Raw genomic sequence first — 19042 nt, forward strand, 5'->3', positions numbered from 1 at the left:
TTACAAATATCTGAACACGCCTGTATTCTATTTTCAAGGCGTTAGAGTGCGATGTAAAATATATCGGGGCGATAGATGCTACGAAATAGTCACATCTTGGCCCCCAGGAATTGTTAGTATCGATTGTCAAGTTGGTCAAAAAGACGCAAGGGAGTAGACATTTTGTCATTTCAATTAATTTAACTAAATAAAAAATATCATTTGATATTTATCACTAGCTTTTCGGTGAAGGGAAACATCGTGAGGAAACCTGTATACATCTGCGAAGAAATTCAAGGGTGTATGTGAAGTCCCCAATCCGCATTGGGCTAGCGTGGGGACTATAGCCCAAGCCCTCTCGCGCATGAGAGGCCTGTGCCCAGTAGTGGGACGTATAAAGGCTCAATTATTATTATTATAAATAAAAAACAAATATAATAAAAACAATACCTAATAAATAATAATTTAGGGCCGATACAGACGGACTGCAAACCGACTGCAATTTGCATGGGAACTGCACGCCAAATGCAACTTTCTTAGCTCATTCACGTTCCCTGTCCCAATCTGAATTGTTAACCTTACGGCTTTGTAATAGAGGCTTGCCGTGACCCATACACGGGGCACGGACAGTGAATGTGTTAACTTTCCACTTTCGCCGTAACTTTCGTAATGTCTTCACTCCCAACACCTACTGCACAATACTGTTCTATATAAGAGAGGAATTCCTCGTTCGGGTCTGGGATTTCCTCCTTCTCGACGGTGCAGATCGGCTCGTCGGATTTGAGGACCACCTTGGCTTGCTGGATCTGCGTGTCGGTCATCATTGGCAGCTTTTTGAAGAACATCTGGAAATAAGTAGATTGATGAGCTAGATGTCAGATTTAAAGCCTGTCCAGACGAGGACAATTGTTCGCCGATCTGATTAAATTGTCCGATCAAATCAGGACGTGCGGACTCAAACGCCAATTTGGCTCGCAGAATTCGACCGCCGATTATGACCGATACTACCGATAAAATGGGGTGCGGACGCAAGAATACCAATTTGTGACGCTAGTATTCGCGGTTAGGCATTTTTTTAAATTAATAAATTTAAAATTGGTGAAAGTGGCCAAATTGGCGTTTGCGTGCACCACCTGACTTGATCGGACAATTTAATCAGATTGGCGAAAAATTGTTTTCGGCTGGATAGGCCGTTATCTGGTGAATCCCAGTGTGGCCGTATGAAAAACGTCGATTATCGCGATAATAAACAGCGTTTCCCGTTAGTGTGCATCTTGGCTAGGCCCTCTTAACATTTCAAAATAGTGGTATTAACCTTTTCGACGCCGTGTCAAACACAAAAGCTGTCACGCTGACGCCACGTCACCGAAGTGTCAAAACTGAAATTGAACTTTATGCATATGCACGTAGGTCTATGTTGCTCTGTGGGCTGTGACCGATTAATCGGTCTTTGGCGTTGAACCTACGGTGCGTATATATCGGTCATTGGCGTCCAAAAGGTTAATACACTATCGCACCAAGGTCGCGGTGCGGTGCGATAGTGTTACCAACTTAAAAGTTAGGTTACCTTTCTCGTCATCAAGAGCAGGCCATGTGCTTTCTTCATATGAGCCTTTAGAAGCGTCATTCTTCGATACCTGAAAAAGGAATAAGTACATACTTTTATTTATGGTAAAAGTCAGGCAAAACGCAATAATAGGGAATATTACGCGAAAGTCTGCGTAGGGGGCCCCACTCCCACAATATGTCACAATCTAAGGGTCTACCGCAAACGAGAGAGTCGAAATTTAGTTATCTAACCTCTCTATCACTCTTGCACGTTCGACGTGAAGAGACAGATAACTGAGTTTCGATTTCGCGTTTTCCGGTAGGCCCTTTGTAAACAAACCGCCTTGATGTATCAATGTCATATTTGATTGTCTGTGAAAACTTGTCAAAAACAGTTTAAGATACAGCATGTATAAGTTACTCTATGGTATACTTAAGTCACTAGTGCTGTACTCTGGCGGCAAAACATTTCAGTAATAATATGCGAATAAAAAAATATGCTATTAAAAAAAGAAAAACATTTTAAAATTTAAAAAAACGCTGCATGATTTTTTAATAGCTAAAGCGTACTACTCAACCCAAGATTTTTTGTCAGACTTTATAACCTTTTAGTTGGTCATGTATTCTTTTACTAATTATTAAGTTTTAGTTTCAAATGCACGTTACATGTCTTTTGTAACTATTTGTATGCCATATGGCGAAGCATAGTGATACATACGTATCTATTATGTGTATATTTAAGACCTACTGTTTAACAAATAATTTGGAATTTGGAAAAATGATATCCTACCGTTTCGGACATATCTGGCAAGCGCAGGGCGGTGGTAACTTCCGATGTGTTCCGTTTATGTGTAGCAACAGGGCACTTTTCTGAGCAAACCGCTTTCCGCACTCTTCACACCCGTGCTTTCTGTACGCTGCGGAACAGAGACGAAATATTTAGGCGAGTTAAAGTTGGTTTGGTGCAACCGACCTTTATGTTTTCGGTTCTAGTAGTTTCCGGGATCGCTTGACTCACTATATTTTTAATTCTTTCGTTAAATATTCAAACCATCCAATATCAACCCTATTACCTACACTTTAGAATGTTTTCTTGTATGGCTGGGCTTTAGGAGGATATAGGGCAATTCCTGTGACCTTATTCCGTTGCAATAAAGTTGAAATTGGCTACTCACGCAGATGTGTGTCTAAATGTGAGACGAGGGCAGCCTTCACTTGGAAAGAGCGATTGCAGTGTTCGCACACGTATTTGACGTCGCTGTGTTTCTTCATATGTCGCTGCAACAGACAAACACGGTTAAAATAGGTATATAGCTGGTCAAGCAAATCTTGTCAGTAAAAAAGGCGCGAAATTCAAATTTTCTATGGGACGATATCTCTTCGCGCCTACATTTTTCAAATTTGCCGCCTCTTTCTACTGACAAGATCTGCTTGGCCAAGTATATGTCATAATTTACATGAAACATATTTTAAACAGACAAAACCACTTATATTGATTTAAACTAACACGATTTTCACTCATACTTTTATAACTAACGTCAGGCCATAAATAAAGGTAACTTACGTTTATTTATGGCCTGACGTGGACAGCAGACCACGCCTCTGTCTGCCTGTGGCCTCGAACATAACGTCACGTAAGTCCCGTGTTAGTTATAAAAGCAAAACCACTTAATTTGGTCAACCAATTGTGCCTGTGGTGTGGATGGATGAAGTGTCGTCCCCTGGGTTACTTTTTAAAACTATGGTTTTGTAGTTAAATTCATCAAACATCCATTTTTGTGGTAACTCTACAAATTAAAAGCACTTCCAGTGGGAAAGAGATAGGAGTGAGAAGGAAAAGATTCTCCTACAATATCCTTCTAGAAAAACTGGGCTTGTACTGTCTCCTGGCTGACGGGACAAAATAACAATGGGATAAGGTTGACTCACCAATGTATTAGGGTAGGGTATGCATGTACCTATTATGTTATTCTCCGAATAACCACATACAATTACTTTAATACCTACTTAACTTTATTTGCAAAAATATGACTCAGATTTTTTTATACTATAACAGCTATGTATTCATTAATTGTATAGGATGGGTAAATTTTAGGACAAATTCTGATAGATGGCGTTGTACGGCTCCGTGTTACACATAATACACATTTAACCTTTTAACCGCCATAGAATTCATCATCGAGCGTGCTCGTGTCGCCGGGGGTTACGAAGTTTTGTCTTATTTATCAGACAGCGGCGAAATGAGCCCGATTTTGTATGTCTTATATATCAGTCTACGGTGGTTAAAAGGTTAATAAATCTTAAACATACTAAGAAAAATACCGAGAGCGCAGAGTGTGAGGTGTAAGCAAAAGGGCACGCCGAACATTTAAATGGCCGCTCGCCATTATGTAGGTGCACGTGCGACTCGAGCGCCTGCTTGTTGTTGAATGACGCCGGGCACTGCTCGCACGCGAACCTGTAAAAAATCCTTTTGAACCTTATTGGTTAGAGGGTAAACTCACTATTCGTATGATTACCCGAATCTATAACAATGTATTTTGCACCTTATTGGTTAGTGTGCAAGTGGGTATGATAGATATGTTTATTAAAAAACGCCGGGCACTGGTCGCACCCGAACCTGTAACACCCGATTTTGCACCTTACTGGTTAAAGGGTAAAGTAAGTATTCGTATTCTGACCTTATCACGGCCACAAAAACGAATATTTCGTTTGATGCCTGCAATACGGCCACGTGGGCACCAACATTTTTAAAGGAAACTCAACTTTATTATTTTTAATTAAGATTGAATGTCCATTCTCCAATAATCATACATTTTGAGATGTAGGCCATATTGCACACAGGCGGCGATTTAGTGATCTTAAATCTTATGAAAAACTATTTTCACTCAACGAACCTTATTCTCATCTTTACTTGACCACCTTCAGTTGTCCTGTAAAACAAATATGTCAATTTTATGATGCAATTGATTGATTATGGTAAAATTTGTGCCATTTTCAACCAAATTTATCGGTTGTCAAGAAGGCGCGATTTCCGTATAGGCTTCATTTGAAATCAACCTTATCGACAACCGACAATGTGTTACCTTTTGGTTGAAAACGTCACATACATTTATATATATATATATATATATATATATATATATATATAGATTACATCGTATGTCAGGTATATTTATAACTTATATTGCATTTTTCTCGTCAAGACTTTTTCTCATGTCACGACTCACGAGTGACCCAGGAGATAATTAAGGAAAATAGGTAGCAACCATTTTATTAATTATGAAAATCACTGAGTTTCTGTCCTATTCGAGGGTGACCCAGAAGACATTACTTTAAATTCATCAGTGAAAGAGTAATAAGAGTAATTGACAGTTTTAATTACATTGTGAAAGGCTCTTAACCTGTCGAATCCCACGATATGACGTCACCATAAGCGTTCTGGCTCATATATGAGCCGTGGGAGCTGACAGATTAAAGATATGATTTCAAGAATATTCTTTAGATACCCTTATCTATCTATCTAATTGCCCCTGCATGGCACAAAGCGTTAGATTCGAAGATTTTTGATTCGAGAGATAGGTGATTTTTTTAATTCCTTTAATTTAATAATACCTGTAGCCTGGTGGGCGCAGAGCCCGGGGCTGCAGGAAGGGGCGCGCGCGGCCCTTGTTGCCGACGCAGCGCGCGCGCGCCCGCAGCACCACCTCCGCGTCCGGCGCCAGGCAGCGCTTCTCGTGCTTGTATAAGTTTGTTGTGCTGTCAAACACTTCTTTTTAGGGTTCCGTACCCAAAGGGTAAAAACGGGACCCTATTACTAAGACTCCGCTGTCCGTCCGTCCGTCCGTCCGTCTGTCACCAGGCTGTATCTCACGAACCGTGATAACTAGACAGTTGAAATTTTCACAGATGATGTATTTCTGTTGCCACTATAACAACAAATACTAAAAACAGAATAAAATAAAGATTTAAGTGGGGCTCCCATACAACAAACGTGATATTTGACAAGTTAAGCAACGTCGGGCGGGGTCAGTACTTGGATGGATGACCGTTTTTTTGCTTGTTTTTTGTTGATGGTGCGGAACCCTCCGTGCGCGAGTCCGACTCGTTTTGGCCGGTTTTTTTAATTTAATACATAAGGTTTTTTTACCATCAATGGCTATCCAAAATAAGATGATGTGACGTTTACAACATTGTTATAAATAAATGATTATTTTTTTATTAAAGTTGAAGTATGAAATTTACAGCAATTTTCCACCCTCAAAATCAGCCTCTCCCGAAGAGAACTAACAACGAATTTGGCGAAAATAGTTTTACTAAAAATCAAACGAAAGATAAAACAAGTTTTACATCTATGACCTACATACATTTATTGAGTTTATCTACATACCTTCTGAAATCGACTCCGCAGGCGAAGCAGATTAGGTATCTAGGTCCATGTTTCTCTTGATAGTGCCGGCCGGCTGCGGGAATGGTTTCTATTATGGCATGACACTCGGCACACCTGAAAAGCAAATAATGAATTTTTACATCTCAATACATAAATAAAATAGCCTTCATCATAGAAGTTACTAAAAAATGTTATCACTTTAGCAAATAAAGTTATCCAGGAGACATCATCATGATAACTAGTGACAAAAATACTACTAGCCCCTTAAGGCGCACCATACAAGTTTTCTTATTTTGAATTTGGACCTTGATGTATAGGGAATTGGGATGAATTTTGTTTGTTTGATAAAAGTTAGTTGGAAATCAGCATAGAATGGGTCAGTAAACCAGCTCTTTTCGATTTTCCATAAATTAAAATTTACAATTTTAGAAAGATCCAATCATGATTTGGAGACTCCTGAACTGGTCATTTGCAATGGGTGTTGCTGTAGAACATTCATACTCTTAAATGGTTTGCTGATACCTGACAGAGATACTTGTACTAATGTACTTACTCAAACAAGATGTCATTCATCATGTAGTGGTCTTTGGGTAGCGGAGGAGGTTTTATACTCTTCATGATTTCGGCCAGGGAGTTCACCAGGAGCTCCTCATCATCTTGCAGCTCTTCATACTGTTCCCGCAGCTCCTAAATAGATGTTACCATATTTTATTGTTAACTGTCCCTATGTCATGCATAACAAGACTGTAATGGGACACAGAACAGAAGCATTTTTCTGACTAATAAAAAGAATTTCATTGGTTGAGTGTGAAGTTATGTCCAAAACTAAACAAGTAATCATCTTAAAATCATTTCCTATTTCAATAGATATTGAATAAAAAGAAATAATTCTAGGGCATCCTACCAAAATTAATGCAACTAGCTCAATGCTTAAATACCCTAATTTTATTATACTAAGCACATTAGCTAAATTGTTAAGTTCTATGCTGGGATAAATTAATCACTCTGTCAATAGCTGTTGGTGTAACTGGCCCTTTATTACCAAAGTTTTATATCACAACAATAAAACTAAAATAAACAAATACCTTTACAAATGACTTCCTCTGCCATGGCTTTAATTGCCTGCGCCTCTTCCTACTCTCAATATTTTCTTCAGGAATGTCTTCATCAGGGGGCTCTTCCTCGGGCTCATAGTCATCATCCTCACCAACTTTATACAAATCGGAGTCGTCAGGAACAAAATCACCATAGACTTGCTGGTCTTCGTATAAATACTCCACTGACTCGTCCATATCCTCATCTAATACCTCCTCCTTTATGATGAGGGGCTTTATTTCTTGACTAGAGAATGTACTGTCCGTCTCATCCAAAAGTTCGTCTTTAATTTTTGTTTTTGGAAAGTTTCCCACGGATTGTTCGTTATCAGACTCGTCTCCTATTACAATTACCATTATCTCGTCATCTAAGACGTCGAACTCCATCTTTTAATACTGCTGCTTAGCACTGGCTAAAAGAATACGACTTAATAAATACAAATAATAATCAATTAGTAATGGTTTGTTTGTGTTTTGAATTTATTTTGACAAACACACACCGAAATTATTTTTATCAAAACAACGCAAAGGATAGTTCTATGGAGCCATTGCGTCGATCGAAAGAGTAGAGAATTATTGATAGGAACCCACAATCGCAAAATTTATTACGAATAAATAGAAAATGAAATGATTTTACCTTTAAACAGTAAATTGATGTTTTTTGCTGCGTAATATTCGGTAATACTGCGTTTTCTTTAATAATTTGACAGAATGAATTACAGCCTTTGCCACAAAATGGCCACGTTGTTTTTTTTTTCCTTCGAATATGTTGTTTTATTCGGGCGTTTATGAAAGAGACTCGAACCGTATTTTCTAGCAGTTTGACGTTGACATTTGACTTTGACTGGTGTTATAATTGATGATTGTTTCGTTCGTATACGCGTTTCGTGTTTTTTTTGTGACTTTTCCAATTTCCATTTAGAAATACACAACGATGGTTTATTCTTTTGAAAATGTAGGCGAATGTTCACTGTCCAATAATAAATCTGTGATAGCTCTCGAAAATACTTTGCATCAAAGTATAATTCATTTGAAAGGTTAGTATGAAAGTATCCCTGTTTTCGCGCCTATCCTATATGAATTTAATATTTTCCTATAAGTACGTTTCAGTAAGATAGTTGTAGCTGTTTCGGGATTATTGCCATTTAGGATCGTAATCCTGGAAAGACCCTGTATTTCTTAGGTTGATAATTAGCAACGATAACCTATATAATGTCCTTTAATATTTATAATTGTGATTATTACTGTGATTACATTTTTCCAGAGCTGGTTGTAGAATTTGATAAACTTCAAATAGAATCAGACGACTGTAAAACCCAAGTATCAATACTAAAAGAAAAATGTGAAAGGTATGCTTTATTATTTCATTTCATTAATGATATTTTTTTGCTTTATGGTTTTTTTAATTTGCTTTTTTTTTTAGTAAAGTCTGTGTTGGCTCTGAGGCCTTGAAAAAAGTTATAGAACTTAAGGACAATATTATTCAGTCTGTTGGTAAGTAATAAATTAATAATGATTACAAGCTTTTATTTACTTTCACCTGTCCCGTTGTCTGTCTGTAATCAAATCTTGCAAGTCAAATTTGATCCACTTCCTGGTTTCCGATTGAGCTGAAATTTTGCATACACATGTAAGTCGGGTGACAATGCAATATTATGGTACCATCAAGCTGATCTGATGATGGAGACAGGAGGTGGCCATGGGAACTCTGTGATGAAACAACGCAACCTAATTGTGTTAGGGGTTTTTAGAATTGCCTCGATGAGTATTAGTTGTCTGTCATAAGAAAAGTACAGTCAGCGATAAAAGCTTGTACCAAAAATGAAATTTTTGCCACAAAACTTATTTAGTTTAAGATTATTACTAGTAGTAGCTTTTACAATTTACCTATGTCATAGTAATTCCTTCTATCATCCATCTAAGAAAAAAATTAACAAAACAAAGATCTGTGTTAACACATTCATTGTCACCCAGCCAAACAAGACATCCACGAAAGCCCACAAAAATTTTGTCATATGAAGCTGTAGTACCACAATCCCGATTATCGGGTCGTCCGGCCTGGAAACGAAATCATAATACCCACAGACAGAACATATTAAAGAGGTTAGAATGGCTATCGCGCGCACTTAGTATCGGAACCGGTGTCGCCGCTCGTTCCTCTCCACATTTACTAACACTCGCGCAACGGTAGTAAAAACTTGTGTGCGTAGTGAATTGATACACCTCCTTTAGACAGATTTGATGTTTAGCTTCTTAATCTGAAGGTTATTGTGGCGCAAAAGGCATGTTTACTTCGTTTTTCGGTCAGTGCGGGCGAGTAGCATGCGAGCGTTTGCTCAAAACCGGCGGCGACACGTACCCTGCTCGCATCGCCATTCTAACTTGTTCTGTGATAATACCCGATAGTTGGGTTTTCGGCACTGAATGTGTTAAACTGTATCCTTAAAATATGTCAGCGAGGATGAGGACGTCCAATATGGCGTACCGCAGGGAAGCGTTCTGGGTCCGACTTTATTTTTAGTTTACATCAACGATCTCTGCAATATGACCATTCCTGGCGCAAAAATATTCTCTTATGCAAACGATACAGCTGTCATTTTTAGCGGAAAATCATGGGGAGAGGTAAATGTCGGAGCTGAACAACCGACTACTCTAATAGATTTAAAAATTCATTCGTGTCAGCAAACTGATTTTTCTACTTGTAACTAGGGTTGCCAACCGTACTATATTATATAGTATTGTACTATATTTTGGCTCTCTGTACTATATACTTTTGGAAAAATATATAGTACGCTATAATACTATATTTCCGATTAAACGTATGTTACACTTATGTTTAGTATTTTATCTAAAAGTACCATATTTTTTTTGAAATGTACTATATTTTTGATGCCCTATTCTGGAAAATACTATATTCTACCAAAAAATAGTTGGCAACCCTACTTGTAACTGTCCAACTATTGAAAAAGTCTCTGAAACGAAATATTTAGGTATACAACTGGACGAGCATTTAAATTGGTATTCCCACCTTGACCAAGTAATAGGTAGAGTCAGAAAACTGCTCTGGATCTTTAAGTCGCTAAGGCACATTACACCAGGTAAAACAAATCTTACAAAGCCTCGCAACATCTTAAACGAAATCTATGTCTCCATGGTGCAATCTGTCTTATTGTACTGCATATCGGTCTGGGGTGGTGCAGCGAAAAGTCGCTTTATCTATCTTGAAAGAGCACAACGTGCACTCATAAAAGTGATGTACTTCAAAAAAATTAGATATCCTACTGAAATGCTTTATCAAACTAGTGATCTTCTATCGGTAAGGAAATTATATGTTCTGCAATCAATATTGAAAAAACACAAACTAATACCCTACAACCCTAATTATAAAAACAAAAGAAATATGGTCAATGTAGCTAAATTTTTACGTACGAGAACTTACTTTGCAAGATCGCAGTCTAATTCAAAGTCGGCCTACGAGGGGCGTTCAAAATATTCTCGGTATTGATATCTTACAACCTCTTCTAAAATTTCTTTCGTTACTGGCCGCTAAGGTTTATTCATTGACATTAAAAAAAAGTATAATTCGAACCGAGATGTTCTTTTGTTTTTCTGCAATTGCTGAACAAACATGAACATCATGTGGGAATTGACAATGTTAACTAAATTAGAACATCGATGCGTGATAAAATTCTTGACAAAACAGGGTAAAAATCAAAAAACCATAAAAGAGGAAATGGATTGTGTTTACCGTGAGTCTGCTCCTTCTTTATCTACCATTCAAAAGTGGTCAAGCGAGTTTAAACGTGGAAGGGAGAGTGTTGAAGACGACCCTAGACCTGGCCGGCCTGTAGTAGCTACTTCACAAGAAAATATTGATAAAGTGGAAAAACTTATATTGGAAGATGGTCGAGTGAAGGTAAAATCTATAGCACAAGTAACCAATCTCTCTATTGGTACCGTACATGATATTATCCATGACCATCTTAATATGTCAAAAGTAAGTGCAAGATGGGTTCCGCGAATGCTGACTCGGCTTCAAAAAGACATGCGTGTAGCTTGTTGTTCCGATTTTATTGACCTGTGCGGTGAAAATCCTGATGAGGTGCTGCAAAGAATAGTTACTGGAGATGAAACCTGGGTTCATCATTATGACCCAGAGAGTAAACAAGAGTCCATGCAGTGGCACATTAAGGGTTCAGCTCATCCCAAGAAGTTCAAGGTCATCCCTTCAGCTGGCAAGGTCATGGCCACGATATTTTGGGAATGTGAAGGAGTATTACTGATCGATTATAAAGAAAAAGGTGTAAATATCACAGGACAGTACTACGCTAACATTCTACGTCAATTAAAGGATGCAATCAAAGAAAAGAGGCGAGGAAAGTTAACCAAAGGTGTTATGCTTCTGCATGACAACGCCCCCGTCCATACTGCTCATATTGCCAAGGCAGCTATTGTTGAATGTGGGTTTGAAACTGTTACTCACCCACCGTATAGTCCGGACTTAGCCCCCAGCGACTTCTTTTTGTTCCCCAATCTTAAAAAGGATCTGCGTGGAAATAAATTTTCCGATGATGAAGCATTGAAGGCGGCAGTGGAGGAGCATTTTTACACCAAAGATAAAAAATATTTTTATGCAGGATTAAAAAAAAAAATGATCGATCTTTTAAGTGTATGAACATAGGGGGGGAGTATATTGAAAAATAAAAATATCAAACTTTTCGTACTTGTTTGTTTTCATTCTCATACCGAGAATATTTTGAACACCCCTCGTACCTTTATAATAAAATTAACAGAGAATTAGATATTCATTCAAAAACATACCACGAATGTAAATTACATCTCACTAAATGGCTTAAAACTAAAACCTTCGACGAAACAGAGAAGCTGCTAAGAACAGAGTACTAGAATACACTCAATCACTCACACGCGCACACACACACACACACACACACATATACACACATACACACACACAAACACAAACACCTGTCTCAGTCGATATTCACACCTTAAATCAAACGAAACTAGTAAGAATTAACAGAAACAGTGTACTTGTAGCTGTTGTAATGCATGTTTTAGAATTAAGTTAAAAACATATTAACTAGTGATTCTGTATAATTACCTACATATCTTAGTTACCTTAATAAAATAAAATAAATATTGTACTACTTATAAACCTAGGGAAGAGCGGTGCCTCCCAACACAAGCATAAGCTTACCGGGCGGCTCCATCCCCTGTATCACAAAAATGTATACTATTATGAAATAAAGAATTTTGAATTTTTTTTTAATTTGAATTTAAAAGACAATTCAAATGTCACGCAAAACAGGCGCTAGTCGTCGAGTACTAAAAAATCGCCCATGCTACAATACAATAGAATACACAGTCAGAAAAGAAGAGCTATGCTCTTTCTGCTCTACCAACCTTCTGCAAGTAGAGTATGTGTACAAACACAAGAGTTAGAAGCAACAAAATTGTATATACCATATTCTGTGAAATAACTTTAATATAAAAAAAGGACTTGTAGACAGTGTTCACCACTCTCTTCTTCCTCGCGTTGTCCTGGCATTTTGGCCACGGCTCATGGGAGCCTGGGGACCCTGGAGTCCGCTTGGCAACTAATCCCAGGAGTTGGCGTAGGCACTAGTTTTTACGAAAGCGACTGCCATCTGACCTTCCAACCCAGAGGGTAAACTAGGCCTTATTGGGATTAGTCCGGTTTCCTCACGATGTTTTCCTTCACCGAAAAGTGACATGTAAATATCAAATAATATTTCGTACGTAAGTTTCGAAAAACTCATTGGTACTAGCCGGGCCGGGGTTTGAACCCGCGACCTCCGGATTGCAAGTCTCACGCTCTTACCGCTAGGCCACTCTTACTCTGTCTCATTTCAAACATAGACAGAGATAATCATACTATCTTTGTCTTACACTAGTACTAGCACGCAAAAGAAAAGTATAAGCATTTTTTTTTGTTCTTATTTACTGACAAAATGGTTTGACCAGCTATAAATATTTTTATTTCAGCATCAGCACTAACAAGACTAAACGAAACAAAAGACATGAGCATCATAGATGAAGCATTCAAAATACTCTGCGGGGAAACAGTCTCACTCACTCCTCCCAAAGACAGTGCAGATTGTCAACTTAAGACCCCCAGGAAAGAATCACCTTCCTTTACAGAAGCAGTTAACGATGAATCCGTGTCTGAGATAGAAGGGACTCCTACGGGTAGAACTAGCCCTATTATTGTGTCTAGGAAGGCTAGAAATGCTTCGGATTATAGGGAGAAAAAGAAATGTCCAGATAATTGGTAAAAAAATGTTTATAGTTATCTCTTTTCACAAGTTACTGGTTTTTTCTGAACGAATTGTTGCAATGAGGTTAATATTTTTAAGCATTGCCAAAGTCTGAAGTGCTTCTCATTTGGGAGAAATCAGTCAGTTTAGTTTTATCCTCGTGCCGCTGAATGTACATTAGGATGTACACTCAGTTTCGATGGAATGTCAACCTTAGCAAAATGCTTTGTAACTGTAAAACTTTCATGAGTTCATGCACAGCTTTGAAGAACTAAAAAGTAATGATATCTTATATCCTCCTATAAGGCCCAAGGTCCTACCTATCGTACTTATTCAGTTTGATGTAATTTAAACCATGTTCAATTGCAACAGAGTTGCTTTTGCTTTGTTTCGTTCAATTTTCAAACAACGCAAAATCAACTCTATTTCCTACATTCTAGGTTCAAATTTCAGTGGCAAATTTTGGATGTTTCATTTGTATTGCTGGGCCTTAGGAGGATAAACTATGTATGCAATATGCATAAGGTTTTCTTTTCTCAAAAGCGCACATGTCAGAAAGTACATCTAGCACCAAAACTCAATTTGCACTTTAACTTTAACTATTCTAGCAAAGTGATTTTAAATAATGTTTTTTTTATTTATTTAAACTTTATTGCAAGATATAAATAAAATTGTACAAATAGCGGACTTAATGCCTTAAATTTTCCAGGCCAACACCAAAGAACAAGACCTTGAAACTGACATATCCCAACTGCACTCCGCTTGGCAAGGGCAAAGGCAAGCTGCGGCAGACCAGGTTCACGACTGTCAAACAAGCTTCTGTGCTCGACATTTCCAGCTCACCAGAATTTGCTGGCTTAAGAAGCAAAGATACTAAGAGCATGCAGGTTTGTATCTTGAATATTTTTTAATAAGAGTTGAAGCCTAACCCTTTAAATGCCACGCTTATTATATGCAAGCATGAATGGTTAACATTGCGCGTCTGTGGCCATCTTTGGGCGTCAAAGGATTAAAATATTTCCTGAAAATATAGTTATTTATGATTAAATGGGTCTTATAATTTTTTACCATCGAATATTCGTGGCATCTCTAAGTTTAAACTGTTATTTAATATGAAAAAAATAATAGCTTAAACTTTTTCACCTGGTATTTTTCGTTTCAGTTAACATTAAAAGCTCGGCTTAACATTAAAAGAGAATCACTTGATGACGAGGACACAATAGAACCTTCACCCACTAGCATCACGTCCAATTTTTCATCCATGTAAGTTATTACTAATAAGTCTAATAACACTAGGTAGTGTTATTAGACTAGAATATCAAAAAAAGGAAATCGATGTTATATAATGTTACTGCCTCTGTGGTTGCAACACTTTGGTGCAACATGGTGACTTACTGGTATCAAAGTAAATCAAAATCTAGAATTCAAATAGTGGACACACGCTACAATATATGTCAAACTATTTATATGTGTAGGATTATTTTAAAATATAGATTTAAGACTAGGCTTTAAATACTATTAAACACAAAAAAGATTTTTGAAGTGATAACTTCTTGTGAAGTGATGTGCTTAGGGGTTTCAAGTAATGCGACGAAATAACGCTAGATGGCGTTAACCTAAATTATACATAGTGCTGCAGACATTTTGCACTAGTGAGTTTTCACTTCTGCCGGCACTCCCGGAGTGCAACCCGTTGTTTTTTATTATTATTTTATGAAAACACCAGCAATCAACTAGTTGATAATTTACAAAATACAAACTGCTGCCTTCTATAAATCTCCTTTAAAGGCATCTCTATTCAATAACGACAATAACTCATTGCCGTTTTCAGATATAGGTCAGCAGTTAGAAGTAGCCCTTTAAAATTAAACAAAAATAGTCCACACAAAACAGCAAAGGGTAGCCCAGCGAAACTGAGCTTAGTCAAGAAACCCAACTCCAATGTATCCAAGCTGCAGATCAAAACAGAATGCTCAAGTAATGGAGAAAATGTGGAAAATAAACTGGAGAATTCAGACATCAAAGTTAAAATGGAAGAGTCAATCAATCTGCTAAGGCCTCCAAGGTATGTACCTAAATTTCCTATTGACTTGCCATATGTAAAAATAAGAACTGCTATTATGCCTATGTTCACACGTGTTGTCGATAGGGCATTGTAATATGGGGTGTATTTGAATGCTCCAAAAATAAGGCAATGATGCTGATCCGCGTATAAAAGTGATTATTTTTCCTGTGGTTACACTGATCTTTAACGACACAAAAAAGGTATATTTGATTTATTTATTAAGTTTTAAACTTCGAAAATCTCACGTGACTGGGTACCCTGCGAAAGTTATTTTAATTTATTGGAAATCTGACGATTTGGGTAGGCAATAACACTTACAGTAATCATACTAATAATGAACACCTAAACCTTGTCATAGATTTCGCACACCAGAGAGATCACCAGCAAAGCTGAAGGACCCAAATGAAACGGAATGCAACATCGATTCCAGTATATCGCTATTTCAGCATGTCCAAAAGCTGGAAAAGACGTCGCCAGATCACAACAACATATGCAGGTAACTAAGAGCAACACATTCAAAGTTCAATTATACATTACTAGCTTTTGCCCGCGACTTCGTCTGCGTTCGAATTAGTTCCAACAGTTAGAGTAAGTATAGCGCCTGGATAAAATTAAATAGCAATAATTTTGAACATGATTCAAAATCATGAATCATCTTGCCTGTTAATTGACACCAATTAACAGGCAATTCATTAATTTTCAAATTTCAACCAAATAGGTTCAGCGGTTATTGATTTCCCATACAAATTACCACCCCCTTAAAGAGGGATTTCTGGGATAAAAACTACCCTATGTCCTTTCCCGGGACCCAAACTATCTCTGTACCAAACTTCATCAAAATCGGTTCAGCGGTTTAAGCGTGAAGAGGTAACAGACAGACAGACAGACAGACACACTTTCGCATTTATAATATTAGTATGGATAGTATGGATTCATGTATTTGATAGGCTATTGGTAGATCTTATGTCTTTGCTATAAGGTTCAGAATGGAACAGTTTACTTAATTGATGACGCTGGAACATAACCACGTATCGTTAAGACGATAGTGGACGACCGCCTCTCTATATTAGTCCCCATTTTCCTTCCTAGGTATTCGACATTATAGAAAATATTTTTACACAATTTAATTGGTTTTTATTTCCATTCCGTCACCATTTTTCATAGACTTTGTATGGCGGTCGCGGAATGGAAAGTTCGAAAAATGTATGGAAATTTAGGACACTTTTTTTCTCCTATTAGGATAGAAAGAGCTCGTGACTCTGAGTAGAAATACCATAAAAAAAAGGGTAGGGGACCACTTAAAAAAAAACGCCCAATTGCTACATTATCTCGCTGAATATTACACACTACATTCTACAAGTGGTCTATTGCATTACAAGAGGTTCCTTTAATATTACAATAAGCCCCTGGGAGTAAGTTAATAAAGGAGTGTAATCTTATGGCGTCATTTATAAACGGCTGCCATGCTAACTTAATCAGTTGATGATCGTCGTTTGTCTCCATCTGTCGTTATGCCACAGAGAGGGACAAAAACGACGATCATCAGCTGATTAACTTAGGACACGTTTAATGAATAACGCCGTTAATCTCCATAGATAACTTCAGAACTCCTCGGAAAAAGCTAATATCCTCCAGGGTATTGACAGTTCGGCCACTTCATAAAACAATAACAGTTCTTGTTCTAGGTATGAATAAAGTCACCTTTTTTATTTTCAGTCCCACCAAACGCCCTCTAGCGGAAAACATCAATCTCACCAACCTTCAAACGCAGTGCGACACTGAAACAAGCGTCTCACTCCTCAACCACAACCATTTCGTAGACAATAAGAAAGATGTAGAAAGCCCGAACGAAAACCCAACATTTGAAAAGTTTGTAAGAGAAACGAAGAGAAATCCGGCTATAGAAAGTATTGTGAAGAAAGACTTAGAGAAGTTGGAGCCGAAAAGAGAGAATGGGAAAGTAGATGTCATTTTTAAAGAGCCTACAGTTAGGACGAAAGCGGAAAAGAGAGCTTTGCCTGGGTGGTTCTGTGATGAATGTAAAAACGTGAGTTCAATAAAACGCTATTTTAAATATAACTACAAACAAACACACTAGCAAACAAGCAAACTAGGAGTCGTAGTGGTCGCCATGGCCGAAATTGGCCGGAAGGATAAATAAATAAATAAATAAATAAATAAATATTAATGGACATTTTTACACAAATTGACTAAGCCCCACGGTAAGGTCAAGAAGGCTTGTGTTGTGGGTACTCAGACAACGATAGATATAATATACAAATACTTAAATACATAGAAAACAACCATGACTCAGGGACAAATATCTGTGCTCATCATACAAATAAATGCCCTTACTGGGATTCGAACCCAGGACCGCGGCTTCACAGGCAGGGTCACTACCCACTAGGCCAGACCGGTCGTCAAAATCATCATCATTCAAATTCGTCAGGATCATCATCATTTTAAATATTTTGCGTTAGTTACTACAAAATCTCTGTTAATGAAATATTTACTTGGATATGCCTTTTTTATCCGACTGCGACGAAGCAAAAGAAACAAGGAGTATGTTATGTATTTGACCTACGTGTTTTCAAAATAATATTTTTCCAAACCTATCGGGTGGGAGAGATACAAAACAAAAGTATTCGAAAGGCGAAAGGCCACTTACCAAAATTTTATTAATGTTTAGCATGAACAATTTGAAGGAGGTGCGATTCTGTACAAAAAATAAAACATACGTAACACTACATTTTTACTATTATAGTTCGTTTTTTTAGCATTAGAAATACGGTAAACAATCTTGATGTGTCTTTTAATTGAAAAACACATTTTAAAAATAAGTTACGGCAAATATGTAACAATTATGAATCTAATACGATCATTTATATTCTTCTGCTTTCATAAGTAATAGTTACTGATTTTTAAAAAGCGTTTTTCAATTAAAAGACGTGTCAAGATCGCTTACCTTCTTTCAAGTTCTTTCTAATGCTAAAAAAAAAACAAACTATAGTAACACTACCACCACTTTAAGGCCAATTTTTCTTTTCAGTTCTACGCCGAGCTATACAAGAACGACCCAGTAATGTTAGCCCAGAAGATGGACGAGTGCTCCAAGCACCGCGGGCGCCAGAACCCCGCGCGGCCCAAGACCCCGCCCGGGTTCTGGAACCCGAGGTGGGACGTGCCACAAGACACCGAGGAGTTCAACCGGAGGAACAATGCTGTTTGATGGCCAACCAGTTGTTCCAACATCTTTAATATCCTTTTTTACATAAAGCAATTAAATAGTATCACTGGGAATAACCCTTTTGGAAGGTTAGCCAAGAAGATGTAGAGTGTAGGTACAAAGCACCGCGGGCGCCAGAACCCCGCGCGGCCCAAGACCCCGCCCGGGTTCTGGAACCCGAGGTGGGACGTGCCACAAGACACCGAGGAGTTCAACCGGAGGAACAATGCTGTTTAATAGCCAACCAGTTGTTCCAACATCTTTAATATCCTTTTTTACATAAACCAATTAAATAATATCACTGAGAATAACCCTTTTAGAAGGTTAGCCAAGATGTAGAGTGTAGGTACAAAGCACCGCGGGCGCCAAAACCCCGCGCGGCCCAAGACCCCGCCCGGGTTCTGGAACCCGAGGTGGGACGTGCCACAAGACACCGAGGAG

General features: G+C 37.9%; 2 protein-coding genes across 2 annotated transcripts; one reads left to right on the plus strand and one right to left on the minus strand.

The window, feature by feature from the left end:
- Positions 1–617: 617 nt before the first annotated feature.
- LOC134652700 (zinc finger protein 675-like) lies at positions 618–7469 on the minus strand. The gene is made up of 10 exons (XM_063507863.1): positions 7003–7469; positions 6471–6604; positions 5918–6031; positions 5143–5286; positions 4425–4460; positions 3850–3985; positions 2703–2805; positions 2318–2444; positions 1547–1616; positions 618–824 (listed from the first exon to the last, which is right to left on the minus strand). Exons 1-10 carry the CDS (start codon positions 7396–7398, stop codon positions 618–620), a joined length of 1467 nt encoding a protein of 488 aa, XP_063363933.1. The 5' UTR covers positions 7399–7469.
- Positions 7470–7911: 442 nt separating this feature from the next.
- On the plus strand, positions 7912–18613 carry LOC134652864 (uncharacterized). Its single transcript, XM_063508063.1, has 10 exons — positions 7912–8048; positions 8276–8360; positions 8435–8505; positions 13039–13324; positions 14020–14189; positions 14486–14573; positions 15142–15375; positions 15734–15871; positions 17092–17422; positions 18425–18613. Exons 1-10 carry the CDS (start codon positions 7946–7948, stop codon positions 18602–18604), a joined length of 1686 nt encoding a protein of 561 aa, XP_063364133.1. The 5' UTR covers positions 7912–7945; the 3' UTR covers positions 18605–18613.
- The last annotated feature ends 429 nt before the right edge of the window (positions 18614–19042 follow it).

The sequence above is a fragment of the Cydia amplana genome, chromosome 12, assembly GCF_948474715.1.
Source record: "Cydia amplana chromosome 12, ilCydAmpl1.1, whole genome shotgun sequence".
NCBI classification, from domain to species: domain Eukaryota; kingdom Metazoa; phylum Arthropoda; class Insecta; order Lepidoptera; family Tortricidae; genus Cydia; species Cydia amplana.